Source organism: Crocodylus porosus, unplaced genomic scaffold, assembly GCF_001723895.1.
Source record: "Crocodylus porosus isolate Cpor-Errol unplaced genomic scaffold, CroPor_comp1, whole genome shotgun sequence".
NCBI lineage: Eukaryota > Metazoa > Chordata > Crocodylia > Crocodylidae > Crocodylus > Crocodylus porosus.
Window position 1 is genome coordinate 33225471 of NW_017728886.1, and position 16460 is coordinate 33241930.

At 45.2% G+C, this 16460-nt stretch overlaps 1 protein-coding gene and 1 long non-coding RNA gene across 6 annotated transcripts in view; one reads left to right on the forward strand and one right to left on the reverse strand.

Moving 5' to 3' along the window:
* The window catches only part of NEBL (nebulette), a 164964-nt gene that overhangs the window by 83247 nt on the left and 65257 nt on the right, over positions 1–16460 (forward strand). For all 5 annotated transcript variants that reach the window (XM_019532267.1, XM_019532276.1, XM_019532299.1 and 2 more), the window contains 4 exons: positions 738–848; positions 1096–1206; positions 1555–1659; positions 8166–8258. In XM_019532267.1, the coding sequence (XP_019387812.1) occupies positions 738–848; positions 1096–1206; positions 1555–1659; positions 8166–8258 (420 nt within the window). The remainder of the gene's footprint in view (positions 1–737; positions 849–1095; positions 1207–1554; positions 1660–8165; positions 8259–16460) is intronic.
* Positions 9886–16460, reverse strand: part of LOC109308075 — a 17916-nt gene continuing 11341 nt past the window's right edge. Inside the window, exon 3 of the long non-coding RNA XR_002100453.1 lies at positions 9886–9979. This is a non-coding gene — a long non-coding RNA (uncharacterized LOC109308075). The remainder of the gene's footprint in view (positions 9980–16460) is intronic.

Below are 16460 nucleotides of genomic sequence, written 5' to 3' on the forward strand. Positions count from 1 at the left end.
GTGTTGAATCCCATCCTATTCTCATCCGCCCACCCTTGTAACCTGTCTAGGTCCGATTGTAGCCTGTTGCTTCCTTCCAGTGTGCCCACATCCCCCCACATCTTCAATTTAGGCAGGTTAGACTAACCTGCAAAGATTTAATCAGTTCAGGTTCTGGCTTTTTGATTGTCTGTACCTAGCCCTGGTGTCACAAAATACGTGGTTTGCAGCTGTTTGGAGTCAGATTTGACCTATTCCAATTCTAGGGAAAAAGTAAGACTTCCCAGTGCTATCCTTCCCTCAGTTTTCATAGGTAAATAGCATTACTTACATTTTCTGAATCATGATGTAGGTGCTACTCTAACTTGTTTTGGGGTCCTAGAATAAAATGTTCCTTGTTTGAAGAGTAATAGATGATAAGCATGTTCACAGTGAGGGAAAATCCTCAAGGCCTTCCAGGTTTTATTTTTGCAAGGCCCGGAGGAAGAGATTCACATCAATGATGGCCTCCAATCAGAACTGTGAAAATGGGAAAGGCTACTGAGATGAATGTAAAGTAACTTGTTTTTTAAAAGGGTGTTTGAAGCCCTTCATAGTGTAAATGAACTGTTGGTAAATCCCACAAAGCTATTCTACCAATATAAAAGCCATTTGGTTTTATTGGGATGCTATTCAGTGAAGGCAATTGGATTAAAGTGGGATCTATATATTGCTTTAGCTGTTGTTCATTTAAATGTTGCCCATGCTATTCTTCACAGAAAGAATACAAGAAAGATCTAGAGACAGAAATTAAAGGGAAGGGAATGCAAGTGGGCATGGATACCCCTGAAATACAGCGAGCTAAAAATGCTTCTGAAATTGCAAGCCAGGTATGTACAGAATAATGTTTACAGACTACATTTCAGGAAAAAACACAATGAGCCTTTTAAAAATATATGGAAATATTCTTCTAGAAGGTTGATGGTAATAAGAACAACTTGTGATAAAAGCAGATTGCCCTGTCTCAGTTGCTGTTGGAGTCCAGTCTTACAAGGATGGCTTTGAAGATGGCACACACCAATTACCACAGGCTTAAGTGTACAATACAGCTGCAGATTATAATGTCTTATTTTGCAGAAAGAATACAAGAAAGACTTGGAGACTGAAATTAAAGGGAAGGGGATACAAGTTGGCACAGATACCCCTGAGATACAGAGGGTCAAAAGAGCTTCTGAAATAATAAGCCAGGTGGGCACAGAATGAAGGTTAAATGTTTTAATATCTCCTAATGATGTGTTCTGGGAACATATTATTCATAATGCATTGCTTTGCCTTGTGTTAATTAGAGATCTGTATACTAATAGTAAATAAATTAACATATGGAAGCTACTTGTGGAACTAATGTTTTAAGCATTTGATTCTCATTTAAATTAAGGACTCTTTTACCATGGTGTCAGTGGAAAATGGCCTTTAATTGTGTGTAAATTTTGTTTACATCCATTTAGCACCTTTTTACATGTCCAGAGTGGTCATATTTTAAACAATATCAGCCAAGAGAAAGCATGGAATGCACATTTTTAAAATTATGTTTTTCAGAAAATGTACAAAGATGAAGCAGGGAAGATGCTCTGTAATTACTCTGCTGTACCAGATACTCCAGAAATTGAGAGGATTAAGAGTACTCAGAAAAACATTAGTTCGGTGAGTAGCAGCAGTTCTGCTTTTAGATTTGACTTTTCAGACATTTCCAAGTATGAAATGGTTTCTCTGGTATCCTGGCATGGAGTGTGGATATTTGAGTAATTGTCAATTAACCATTTGCATAATTTTCATGGAAAAGACTGTACGATAGCACTAATTTTTTCAGAAAAAAGGCCCATCTTTGCCCATCTTTGCTAGGCTTGTTACTGCTGCTTTAAATTGTTAAGCCACTTAGTTTAGCCTTGCCAAGCCCCAGTCATTTTTAACTGAATTTTTTTTTTAAAATCTGTCTCCCCAGAGCACTTCATTATATGCTGGATACATGTACACATGCTTTACTGCTTGACTAATTAGCTCCACAGTGGTGGTGGTGTTTGTTCTTCAAATTCAAAGATGACTATGACATCACTGGTTGGTTTGGTCTCTGTGAGCACATGAGTGGCTGATCAGGCCAATTTGTGTTTTGAACTGTCTGTGGCACACTTAGCAAGAGATGCCACTTTGGGTTGCTTGAATAACAGTGGACATACTGCTGTTGCAAGATTTATTGTGTTTGCATTTCTGCTCCTCTTCAGCAGTTCTTCTCCACTTATAGACAGTTGCTCTAGTATGGATGAGGCTTCACCAGGTGGAACAGTCATGAGTGAGATCTTCCCAAGGCTCTGGGTAAATGTTGAAACATTTCAAGGATGACTTGAGGGAGTCCTTGAAACATTGCTTCTGGCCTTCCTGAGAACACTTTCCCTCCTTTAGCTCATCATAGATCTTCTTTGCCAGTCACTCATCTGACATCTGGGTGACCATCTCACCTGTGATTTCATCAACAGAGTGTGGACGCTTGGAATGCCTGCCTTTGTGAGAACCTCAGTGTCTGGAACTTTGTCTTGCCATCTTATCCTCATAGTTTCCTCATGTGAAAGTGGTTCAGTTTCATAGCATGGTGTCTGTATCCCATCCAGGTTTTGCATGCATACATCAGGATTGGCAACACAGTGGCTTTGTTGACCTTCAGTTTTGTTTGTTGACTGATACCTCTGCACTCCCACACATTTGCACATAATTTGCCAAAGGCTATGCTTGCTTTAGACCATTCTGGCATTGGTTCCACCATCAATGTGAACTGCACATGACTGTACTGTTGACATAGGTGAACATGTCCACTACCTGGAGTGTTTGGCTATTCTTTGTGGTTGTAGGCTCTATGTAAGGCTTTCCTGGTTCAGGTTGGTGCATTCCTTCTGTTGTCTTAGTGTTGTTTGTGAGAATAAAGTTCACACAAGCTCTAGAGAAATGGCCCATACTCGCTGCATGTCAGACTCAGATATGGCATTCAGGGAACAGTCATCAGCAAATGGAAGATCATGAAAAACATCAGCAAACAGAATATCACAAACTGTTCATGATCTTCTGAGCTCTGCAGTAAAGTGTCACTGTCTACACATTCACTGGTATTAGGGTACAATAAACCAATTAACTCCACTGTAGGATAGTACTATCAGGGAAAGTGCTATCTTACGATGGAGTAAGTAACTGTGCTGAAATGTATGTGTAGATGGTGACAAGGCCCGGCTGGGGCACAAGGGTGTTAAAGTGTGGGGGCTGCCTGCTGCCTAGCCACATGGTTCAGCACTCTCAGCACCCTTGTGCCCCATCCAGCCCCTCTGCCACCCGATGCTGCCACCTGGAGCCCAAGGCTAATGCTTTGTGTCCCCTGCTGCTCTGCCCTGGCTCAAATTGCTGCTTTCCTGGGTGCATGTGTTGATGTTTTACCCAAGAGCAGTTTCCTCCAGCTCAGATGACTCCAGAGGTTGTGTTGTGTTAATTGCATGTGTAGATGGACTTGCTCTGTATAAAAAGGAGCAGACACTGAGGATTGTACTATGGTAAATACATGGTTTATCATATGACTGTAGCATAGAATTAAAATGAAACTATTTGTAGTATACTTTGTCTTAAAGTATATCAGGCCAATGGTTTTATGCTACATTGGGCATTGAATGCTTTTTCACCTTTTATGCTAGATTTAAGTTTCAGTATGTCACTGAATAAAAACCATATACAAATGCTCCATTTTGTTATCTTTGTATTTAATCCTCCATTTTGTTATCTTTGTATTTAATCCTTTTCACTTTTTCATGTTGATTTAATTTTTCTGAATGTAGCACTTTGTGTATCTTTAATGAGGTTTTTCTAGAAGAAAAGATGATTAGTGAAAACCTAGTTGTGTGTACCAGTAGATTACACAGCAAAGATTAATAAAGCCTTTAATGAAGAATTTCCTAGAAATTAGCCCAGGAAAAGCCAATAATTTTTGAGATAAAGGAGCTGGTAAAGCTGGTATCTTTTGCTACCCTATACACTATATTCAGTTCATGGAGTGCTATGTTTGCTCCCTCCTGCCACTTGCTGCCTCTTTTTTGAATGCTGCTATGTTGTACGTTAAGGAGGCATTTCACACCACTGCAACTTGCAAACACAGGAAGTAATAAATAGCAATGTGGGCTAGATTTGTTCTATGTCCTAATCTAACTTTGCTCTAGCAGCTGAGGATACCACAGATAGATTTGTGGTATAGAATGTTGTTAGAGTTCAATTTCCCTGACAGTAAGGAATCAGCTGCAGTCCACCAAAGCTTGTATGATCTTTGCCACTTCTTCAGGGTCTGAAACCCGTGAAGAATTCCCCAGTTATCAGGGCCAGTTTAAGCTTTCTGTACCATAGCTTTAAAAAATGGCCTTATATATTTATGTAATATATCCACAAAAAAAAACCAAAACATTTTATTTTGAGGCAAGGGCTCTAGCCTCCATCCTTTTCCTCTAATTGTATGAAATCAGTCCATAGTTGAGAGTAATGATGATTATGCTACTAGTTCATTTCCTCTACACTCCGACCTTTTAATACTATATGTAAATTGGGTTAATAAAGATAATTATTAAGCAGTCTAGTGCTTAATAGCTGGAAGAGTTACTGGCCGCAGTCACAACAGAGATAAATTGAGAGACTGTTTGACTCCTTTTATATATTCCTCTTTTTGTTCTGATACTTAGACATTGTTAGGGTTGAAAATATGAGGTTCCTTCTCTAGGTTAAGGGGACAAACAAGCAGCTAACTCTTCAGATAAAATCAGTGCTATTTTTAGCTTGCCAGCTGGGAATGCTGTTGTAGTGCAACTGGCTTTAAGCCTCGTGTTGAGCATTTGGTAGTAGGCTCATAACTGCACAGTGATCTCTCCTGTAGAAAACTCCCTAATCCAACATGTTTTGCACTCCTTGACGAAGAAAGGAAATATGTTTTAGTTCAGGTCAGGATGTAACATTTTATAGGATATAACTCATTTTAACAAATGTGTACAAAACACTTAAGATTCAAAATGCCATATATTTAAAGATACTGTTACATTAAAAACAATCTGTATGTTTAAATGATTTGCCAACATCAGGATTATGTAGTATTGGCCACCCTATCGCAAGAAGGAACACAATGTCTGCGTTGTGACAGTGGTGTATCCCAAATATTTCTGAGCCTGCCCCTCCATCTGCAGTCAGTATCATGTTCTAAACCCAGAAATATACCAGGGAAAACACTTTCGGCAGTCCCTCTGTACCTGCTATTGAGTCTCAAATGTGCTTGAGGCGCCATTTGGAATAACCTCATTGAAGCTTCAGCAGGGCATTTGCAAGTTTGGGCCACACAAGTGAAGTACTTCAGAGCGTATGCTAGGGCACATGGCTGTCACAGTGTAGATGTCCCACTGGAGTTCAGAAATGAACACTAAGAGTGATTATGGGCAAGTAAAAACTCTTATATTGAGGGTGAGATTTTTGCCTTGGAGAACAGCTGACTAACTGGGAGTATAACAAAAGTAAGCCAGGAGCCCCTGAGCTCTCTCTCTTTCAAAAATCAAGAGCAAGGGGTCAGTCCCTGAAACTGATGGCAAATTCAAAACTAATGGAAAGAAAAACTTTGCACAACATGCATGTAGAGGCTGAGGAATTTATTTCCACATGATGTTTTGAAGCCCAGGGTTTAGCAACAAGGATAACAAGAAATCCATAGTTGTTCTAAGTAATTCTAAAATAACAGTTTTGGAAAGCATGTAAAAACTTGATGCCACGCCCTTATTTTTAGGAGTTAGATTTTGATCTTCAATGTGGGAAGATACAGTAGCTTATCTTATGTTTACTTGTGATGGTGTGACCTACACCTTCGTCTGAAACATCTGGTATTGGTCACTGTCAGAAACAGGGTACTGACAGATCAAGGGCCTCGGTTGTATTTTTTTTTCCTTGAAAAGTGTAACAGGTTGTCTATCAGTTTCAAATGTGTATTTCATTGTTTATGTTTATTATAGGCACTGAGTATGTGGGAGCCCGAGAGTTTTGCCCCTCTTTGGGAAGAGGGTAGGGTGACTATCTGTCCCTAATTGGGCAGGATAGTCCCAAAATGGGAACATCCGGTCATCGTCCTGAGCTGCATGACTCTGGAACAGCATTTTTCCTGGATTTCCAGTATCGTGAAGGGATCTGGGTTTTCCGTTCATCATGGAAAAATGCAAGAAATGGCAGAGTTCCTCTTGTAGGATAACAGAGTTCCAGCCTGTAAAGGGCTGTGGGGAGTGGGATGCAGGGGGCATCATGTATATGTATGCACACACACATGCAGGTGGCAAGGAATACAGCCCCAGGTAATGGAGGAAAGCAGGTCCCCTAGCTGTCTGCAAGTAAGTCTAATGGTGGGGTGACAGATTGAAGCCCCCATGGTGAGGGAGGGAGTGGGGCAGGGACTGGGCTTGGGGGTGCTGCCCATCCAAGTTGGTATGTGGGGCCTGGGGCCAGAGTGGGAAGTAATACAATGCCATGGGCAACTCATCTAGGGGGTAGTGGGGGCTGGCTCCCTGCTGCTGCGTTTGCTCCTGTGGAGGACGACATGGAGGGGCATGTGCCGCCCACATTTGGGTGCAGGGTGGGGGGTGTATGTGGCATGCCTGCTGTGGCCTTGGGACTCCCCACCCTGCTGTCCCCCCCCAGAAGCCCCAAGCTAGCCATGTTGCCATGGTGTGAAACCGCCTGCCCTCCAGCAGCAGTGGGTGTGGCGGTAGCTCCGGCCTAGAGTTTGCTGCTGGGTGGGCAGGGTGTGCCTTGCTGTGGCAGGGCAGCAGCCTGCATCCACTTAGCTCTGTTCAAGTTCAAGCCATGCTGCCAAGGAGGGTAGGGTGGGGGAAGCTGGGCATGTGTCTTGCCATTCCATTTTGAAAAGATGGTCACCCTAGAAGAGAGCTGTCCATCATCTTAGGCTTCCCCATCCCCCAGCAAAAATAAATCTGTGTCTATGATGTTTATTAACCAAAACCAGAGTTACTACATTTTAATTCAAAATGTAACTTCAAACTTCATTCTATGAAATTATGGGTGAGACTTGGTATTTAATTATATACCTAAAACACTAGATGGAATGGCAACATTATTGGCATAGAACATTAAAATTCTGGACATTTTTTCTTTCAAATAAAACTTCCTCAAAATATGCAATCGGTGGTCCTGTCTCACGAATATTCATATTATTTCAGCTTTGGAACTTTGTTGAATAATTGTGTTGACTAATACTTCAGTAACTTTGAGTTACAGGTGTACTGATGCAACTTATGTTTTGTCCTTATTGAAGTTCGTGAAACATAGAAAGATATTACACATGCACAGAAATAACACATGCAACTGTGCAGAAGAGAGCTAGGCCTTTATTTGTAACGTAGGATGTCCATGATTGGATGGTTTTCAGAGCAGGTTAGATAAATATTGATCAGGAAGGGTTTAAGTATCCCGTTTTCCCTTCAGAAGGATTGGCTGGATGGTTTGTCAAGGTCCCTGTTATCCTTATTTTTTATCATTGAATTCTGTGGTCAGAATGTGGGACTGGGGTTCAAGTAATTTGAATTCTAATTGCCAATCATTTAATAAATATTGTATCAGTTATTAAATAATAAATATTTCCTAATTGGAAAATAGTAGTATTTGTTCGTCTTTTCCAGTGTGCTTAGGGATCTAGGAATGAAAAAGCAGTATAGGCCTTTGATCTTGCATATGTTTATACAAATGAGTAATCACACTGAAGTCAAGGAAGTTGCCTGAGCCTAAAGTTACATATATAAACATTTGTAAGTTCTGGTCAGAAACATTATTATTATTCTTATGTTTATAATTGTTATCATCATTGTTGTTGCTGCTGCTGCTGTTGTTAAATAAACCTGCAAGAAGTTTATATCAATCTAGAGGTTGATGACAGACTACCTGGGATAGCGTGGATGCGTAAAGGTATTTAGAAAGTAGGTGAACTTCTATTATTTATGATTGAGCTGATTTATGAAAAATTTAAAATATTAACTTTGCTAATCAAACTTGCAGTCAGACCAGTTTAGAAGTCGGAGAATTGTGTGACTGTCTTTGTGAGACTTGGTGCTTGCATTCCTAACAGAATCATAATTATTATTTCTTTTTGTATGGTGAAGGTGTTTTATAAGGAGGAAGTAGGTGCTGGAACTGCAGTAAAAGAGACTCCAGAGATTGAACGAGTAAAGAAAAATCAGCAGAATATTAGTTCAGTAAGTGTTAGCAACGTTTATTATTCTCCCGTAAACAGTGGTACAATATTTTTTTTCTTCTGTTTGTTTGTTTTTTAGAAATACTACTTTTCACATCCCTCACCCTATTTAAACAGTGCTCCATCAAAGTCCCAAGGTTAAATTATTTTTATCTGCAATAGGACTCCTCTGATTCCACAACAGATGTTTTATTTTCATGTTATAAAAGGAAAATAAATCTTTATTTACTATAAAATATATATTGGTGGAATTTCATCTGTCAAAAAAGAATCTTAATCAGACTTTATAATGTTGAGTCGTAATGAATTGCAGCTACAATCTGTACCTTAGAAAAATATAATGGAATAACCTGAGGGTTTGTGACAAATTGAACTGTGGAGCTAATGAGATTTGTGCCTTACATTATGTTGTTTAGCTATGGTTGCCTGAGAAAATTGTAAACATCGTGACCACTAGGGCTGTGTGAAGCTTCGGTCCCTGATTCAATTTGGTGGAGATTTGGTCCAATTCGGTGGCTGAATCTCTGAATCTGAATTGAATCAGAGGACCCTTTAATGTCTCCGGATCGAATCGGAGCCTCCGAATTGATTCGGAAAGATCTGGCGATTCAGACATAGATCCAGCTTTAAATGTTTTTTCTACATACCTCTAGGTAGCAGGTGATTTGTGAATGCTGTGATGGCAGGGTATATGGAGCATCCACAGAAGTGCAGGGCGTTTCCCAGTGCACATGGTACCAGACCTGGAAGTGGACCAGAAGCACTTCTGGTCCACTTCCAGGGCCACTGGAGAGTGTGCTGGGGGGCCCCTGTGCCCCCCTGGCTCAGCGACTGGTGCCTCCTGGATCTGGGGTCACCCGGCGTCCCCCTGTGGCCAATCACCAAGCCAGGGGAACGGGGGGTGGGGCCTGAGTGCACTCCCTGGCAGAGCTGTGTGTAGAATCAGCATCGAATCTTCAGATCTGGATTCAGCCGAATCGAGTTAGGGACAGTGCTCCTAATCAATTAATCGAAACACTGTCCCCGATTTTGAGCCAAATCCGAATTGACTAGGCCTTGTTTCGCACACCCCTACTAACCACTAGTTGGGAATGAGATACCAAAATAAAAGCTTCATAAAAGCTGAATGTGCTCTTTTGATAACCACTATGAGTGTCTTAATTTGGAGAGAGATTTGAGGTCAGCCATCCCCAGGGAGGAGAAAACAAAACTGCAACTGCATTGTACAATTGTGTGTGCATTTTTGCACATTAACGGCTGGGATTACACTTAAAAATATGGTCAGTAACATGATATTGGTAATAATGTCACACTTTTATCAGCACAGTCATAGTAGGACCCTGCAAGTTCTTTGAATAAGTAAAAGGCTTGTTTTTTTTTCATTTTCTCACTTGAATTGTATTCCTTACCAATATAGAATATGACAATGGGTACCATCTTCCTCAGAAAAATTACAATAAATAGGCAATTTTTATTTATTTTTGAAAAACAACTTTCTGTGACTATTTCCCCAAATCTGTCTCATCACTTTCTTATCTCATTGTCACTCGGTACAAGTTATAAAATACAGTAAATTCAGCGTACTGTTTCTGTGTGCAACACCATTGTTTTCACTTAGACATCTTCCTTCCTTCCTTCCTTCTGCTTTGGGCACACTGGACCAGGCTCACTTAGAGCTGCGTGGGGCGATCCTGAGCGTAAGACTCCCCGGCTTCCTATCTCCTTTCTTTTCTGACTCCCACCTGTCTAAAGGTGTCTAGCTTATATTTATCTCACTTTCTGATTCTTTTCTTGCATTTTTGTGGCATTTTTATTCTGTTTTCTCTCCTCTTTCTCCCCTCCCCCCTGTACTTCGGGTTTCTTTGTGAGTTGCTTCTGTACAGCCTTCTTTCTTACTGTCTCTTTTCCTTTTCTTTCTTTTCTGTTTGCTTGTTGCGGGGAGTTACCTTTTCCAATAGCTTGCCTTCCGAGGGGTGCTCTTAATTACCCCTTCTCCCCCCCTTTGTTTTTTTTTTTTTTTGCTGTTTCAACCCCTTCCCCCCCATGGTTTTTTTTTTCTCTCTACCCCTTTCCCCCTAGAGTTTTGTGGCTGCATTCCTAGACACTTATCTTTTTAGTTAGTATAAGCATTTTTTTGTTTTCTTTTGCTTAGTTATGGTTTGAAATTAACCCTGTTCTAGCAGGAATGGCTGCTCCGACACCCATTCTGCCTCTCAGAACCTCCCCATTACCCATGGTTTGAGGGTTCACACCCCTTCCTACATCGGGGTTGAGGTCTGCGTAGATGCCCTTGCTAGTCTCCTGGGACAGCATAACATACGTTATTGCAGGTTGTGTCTACACGGTCCCAAGGATTCACCTGAGTGATTCCACCCTAGTTAACAGGGCATGCACAGAGGGCCTGGACGTTGCAGGCATGTACTATTTTGTCACACCCCTAGACACTCCAGCAGTGAGGGTGGTGATTTCTAATGTGCCCCCACATGTGACTGATCGGGAGCTGCCCAAGGAACTTGAGGGCCTATGGGGTTCTTATGAGTCCCTTTCACCAACTGACAATAGGGAGTAAGAACCCAAAACTGAGGCATGTCCTGTCTTTTCAAAGGCAGGTTTTCATGCTTCTCAGGGAGGGCCCATGGTCTCTGCCTTGGTCCTTGAGCCTCATGTTCAACGGGCTGAGGTTTATGATCTATTTTTCCTTTGGGGAGACCACGTGTTTTCAGTGTGGTAGCTCTTCCCACCTAGCAGTCCAGCACCCACGGGGGAGATCAGCCAGAACATTGGTGACTACAGTGGCACCAATGGATGGCACATCCACTTCTGGGATGCAGGCCCCACCCAGTGAGACCGGGAGCTTTTCCCAACCTCCTTCTATCCCTGTTCCATCTGAGGGGGGCTGGAGTCTCTGGCGTGAGAGTGCTGTCCAGCAGAGGGGCTGGGACTAGGCCCTCCCCCCTACTTATTCCACCTACAGTGCCCATCCCTACAAGTACAGAGATGCCACCAGGTGGAGAGGCTGTTGCTTCCACTTCCCCCCTGCCTGCCCTGACCACCCTGATTGAGGTGGCTGGAGTGGTCAGCGATTGTGGCATGAAAGCCTTGTCAGATGATGGAGCTCAGGTCTCCTCCCAGTTGCCCTCCACTGGCAGTTGTCTGAGGTGGATGGCCCTGGGGAGGTAGGCCAGAAGCACTCTGGCCCATCTTCTATGAAGGGTGGGCCACCTGCCACAAAGAAGAAGAAGAACAAAGAGAAGAAAGTGAAAGGGACCACTCAGGACTCCCCATCCCCACTGAGACCTTCCTCAGCTGGTGCTGGGGGGGGCCCTGCTTGAGAGCCTGGCCCCACTCTGGCTGTCATGTCAAAGCCCCTGTTGACTGGAAATGATGGAGGGGGGGAGGCGTGAAGGCAGGGGTCACTAACCCCTCACCTGTCTCCCAGCTTCTGGAGGCAGGTGGCAATAAGACCTATGCAAAATGTCTCTCTTCTGGAGATCTGACCCAGGGGGCAGCAGAGGAGTCTGCTGACCTCTTGGTTACACCCCAAGCTACTGAATTAGATGAGGAGGCTAGTGAGATGGAGATCCAGCTTTCTGAGTGTCGCACGCAACCTTGAGAGCAGGATGGCCTCTCTCCCCACAAGAAGGTGGGGATTGCTCTTCAAGAGCCAGACCTTGACCTGGACGATCAGAGGAGGTTGATGAGTTTAGATATAGAGGGTATAGATGCTGAACTCCCAAATAGGGTGCAGCCTCGCCATGCGTCTGTTGAAAATGTGCTGCCCATGTTGGCAGACCTCCCCGGGTCGGTCCCGACTATGGGGGGCTCCTGACCTTTTTGAAACAGGCTAAGGGACAGAAGAACATAGCGGGGTGCATAATCCAATGGTGCGCAGATCCTAAAGTTTTTACCAAGGCTGCCAGAGCTGTGGTCATACTTATACAACAAGATCTAGGCACTTGGCAGATGGCTTATTGTCTGGAGAAGCTCGCACAGTGGGTGAGAGACAAGTGGGGCCTGTCAGGGTCCCTGGAGTAGAGTAGGGCATGACAGGCCTTTTTCGACCTGTCTCTTCTTTTTGCTCTGCTCTCAGGAGCTCACTCTTCTATCTACACCCTACCTCACTCTTCCTCTCACATACCCACACCCATGGCAGCCAGAATCATTGATACTTTTAACATCAATGGCTGTCGAGATCTGGTAAAACGGGAGGCTGTCCTGGAGCTCATGCACCAAAAGCGGCTGGCTGTCACCTTCCTCCAGGAGACGCATTCTGACAGGCTCAACCAGTTGGCTTGACATGCTGCCTGGCAAGGCCAGTTGTTCTCGAGTCATGGCACCAACCTTAGCGCCGGGGTTGCGACTCTCCTATCATCACAATTAAAGCTTGACAAAGCAGTGGCACGGGAGATTGTCCCTGGCTCCCTGTTGACTGTCCACATCACCCTACCACAACACCACCTGCTACTCATCAATGTTTATGCACCTATTGATGGCCAGGAGTGGGTCACTTTTTTCAAGACCTTGGCCGCCCTTTTGCGTGATGTTAGCGAGAACAATGACCTGCTTCTTGTAGGTGGGGACTTTAATTGTACCACTGACAACCCACTCGACCGTACGGGGCCCGAGCCTCACCTGCCCTCACCTGCGATATACTCAGCTGGCCACAAATGAACTGCACTTCCATAGCAGAGCTGGAGGAAGATGTGGTAGAGCTCGAGGCTGCCCTGCTGGCTGCCGGCAATGATGCAGTGCTGCGTGAGAACCTCCAGTTCTGTAGGAAGTGCCTGCATGACTTGGCGGAGAGTGCAGCCCGTGGAGCGAGGATCTGCGACCTCTGCCAAGAGCTGGCCGAAACAGATGCTACAACCCACTGCTTCTTTGACCTAGAGTGACGGTGGGCAGTGAGCAAAATCTTAGATCACCTCAAGACCCCAGAGGGCCAGGTAATCACTGACCAAGGTGAAGTACGTGAGCACGCCGTCGCCTTCTATAGCGACCTGTTTGCGGTTGAGCTGTCTTCCCCTGAGGCCATGCAGGAACTCCGTGTGGGCCTGCCATGCCTTTGTGCCCTGGAGGCCAGTAAGTTTGAGCAGGAATCATCTTTGGCAGAGCTGGCAGCTGCCGCAGCTGGCCTCACCTCCAGCAAAGCCCCAGGCCTTGATGGGTTACCTGCTGAGTTCGACAAGACTTTCTGGCTTCTTCTTGCCCCTGTCTCCTGCATATTTTCCAGGAGAGTCTTGCTGACAAAGTCTTGCCAGTGAGTTGCCACCATGCAGTGCTCACACTGCTTCCCAAGAAAGGAGACCTTGGGTGCATTAAGAACTGGTGGCCAGTCTCGCAGCTCTGCGTGGACTACAAGATTCTGGCCAAAGCGCTAGCCACCTGCCTCTGCACTGTCACTGGGCCTGAGCAGAGCTACTGTGTGCCGGGCAGAACCATCCAGGACAGCCTGTTTCTGCTGTACAACCTACTTGCAGCCAGTGAACTCTTTGGCCTAGATATTGGCCTTATCTCTTTGGATCAGGGGAAAACCTTTGACCGAGTGAACCATGCCTACCTCTTTCAGACTCTGGAGGCCTTTGGCTTTGGGTCCCTTTTCACTGGGGCCCTCCGGGTCTTGTATCGAGACACTTCCAGCCTGCTCAAGGTGAATGGGGTGCTCTGTGCCCCGGTCCCTGCACACAGAGGCATCTGTCAGGGCTGCCCCCTGTCGGGCATACTCTGTGTCCTGGCCATTGAGCCACTGCTGCCTGCACTGCGATGCCACCTGAGTGGTGTGGCCTTGCCATCAGCCATGGGCCTATCCTTTGCCCCTCCACTTCGGCTATCAGCATATGCAGATGAAGTGACCATCTTCCTTAACACCCAGGAAGACGTGGAGGCCCTGCCAGCGAGCCTACGAACGTGCCTCTTTGGCCTGTATCAACTGGGCCAAGAGTGATACCCTGTTGCTTGGTGTGTAGATCACCATGACCCCTCCAGATTTGCCAGGGGGCCTCAACTGGTGCCGTGAGGGCCCCATGCCGAGCCTGGCCTCTGCCAGTCTCACGGCCGTTCTCATTCAGGCATGTGTTCTCCACCTGAGCCATCTCCTTGACCCCAGTCAGTCAGGCCTGGCTCTCACCCGAGGCCGTGACCACCCGGCTGGGCATGCACTCTGTCCGCAGCGTGGGCAGTCTTCTGTGTGACATCCGGGCTTCCCTCCCATTGGAGACAGCAGCCACCCTGGACGACCATCTCCGAGCGGGCCAGTTCTCCTGCACTGAGGATGCCCCGAGTGAGGCTTTTCCTGCTTTACCAGTCACCCCGGCCGTGGCCGGCAAGCTGGCCCTGGCACCTTGCTGATGGTCCCTATGCCTTCTGACAGTGACACCGGTTGCCCCTTTGCTTTTTGTCACGTAGAAGTCTATATGCCTGGGTGGTTCATGTCCGCCATGCCCAAGTGCTGGTGGGCCGCCCCGATACACCGTGGTGACGGTGCCTGGGGCCGTCAGATTCCCCACCAGCCCACCTGGCGTGGCACACATTGTATAAGCCTCCAACCACCAAGAAGACTGATGACCTGCAGTGGCGGTTGCTGTACGGCATCCTAGCCACTGGCATGTTTGCATCCCACTTTGACCCAGCCACCTCGACAGCCTGTCCCTTCTGCCCAGGGGGTGTTGAGGAGACCATCTTTCATGCCTTCCTTGACTGTCCTCACCTGCAACCGCTCTTTGTCATTCTTGGGCTGCTGCTCCAGGCGCTGGGAAGGAGCTTTTTGGAGACCACCTACGTGTGCTCCTACCCATACCGGGTGGCTGAGAAGGGCCCCATCTGCCTGGCCAACTTCTTACTGGGTCAGGCCAAGTTGGCCGTTCTCAAGAGCTGCTGAAACCGACTTGGCAGGACCGGCTCAGATGATGCCCTGCGGCTTTTCCACCTCCTTGTGCAGGTGTGCCTCTCACTGGAGTTTGAGCCTGCTGTGCTCTGGCGGGTGGTGCCTGCCTTTGAGACATGCTGGCCCTTGAGGGAGCGCTGTGCCATGTGAAGGACGAGCATCTCAAATATGTGCTCTGATGTTGTGACCGGGCTGGCTCGGAAAGTCGGACTACGACTTTCAGCTCGTGCCGCCCTCATCAGCTCGTCCTGGGCCCTCATCAGGCTCCTTTTTCGCTTTCCTTTTGTGTGGGAGGTTGAAGGTTTTGTTACATGTATGATTGGATGGAGCAGGGTAGGAATTGTTTATAGTTATGACTGTGTGGCCGGCACTCTGACTACGTAACTAGCATGTAAGACATGACCTGGCATGTAGCGAGGGTGTCTGTTACGGTGTGATGTATTGAATGCAATGACATGGTGTTCTTGGTTTGATAGTAATTTGTTTGTTTTTTTGCTTTGTAAGTGGCCACCCTTTTTGTATCCCTGAACCCCTGAATAAAGTAGTTAAAAGTCAAAAGTCCTTCCTTCCTATAATAGAAAGGTGATTCTATCTCCGAGGACCAGATTTGAACTGATGATAAGCAAAAGCATCCGCATCCATTGCAAGTCACTTAAACTTGCTTCATTCTATAGTATATTATTTCCCAGCAGCAGTTGGGATATAAAAATCACAAGAAAAAAGCAATAAAAGTCTACTACAAGTAACATCAATATAATGCTGTTTATTCTTTCAATATCTTTCATATCTTAATGAAAATTTAATGTGCCGTATTCTTGCTGCAAAATTCATAAACAGCCTGACTAGGAGGTGATAAGGGGTAGATTGAGTGAAATTCTATATACACCTGAAGTGAGGGATGTCAGAAGAACACAAAGCATTGTTTCAATGGTATTGTAGTCTTTGTATGTCTAGCATACATTAAAGAAAAAAAATGCCAAAGACATTAATGTCTTCTAATGCGATTGTCTAATTAAAGAATGGAAGTATGTATGACTTGACACCCATCTTGCAAGCATAATAAAACTAGCTGTGTCACAACATAGAGAAATGCATTAGTTTGTTTTGTCTCATTCAGGGCACATCTACACATTCATAGTTTCATAGTTTCTAGGATCGGAAGGGACCTGAGTAGATCATCTAGTCCGACCCCCTGCCATGGCAGGAAAGAGTACTGGGGTCAACCAACCCAAGCAAGATGTACATCTAACCTCCTCTTAAAGACCCCCAGGGTAGGAGCCAGCACCACTTCTCTTGGAAGTTGGTTCCAGATCCTAGCCGCCC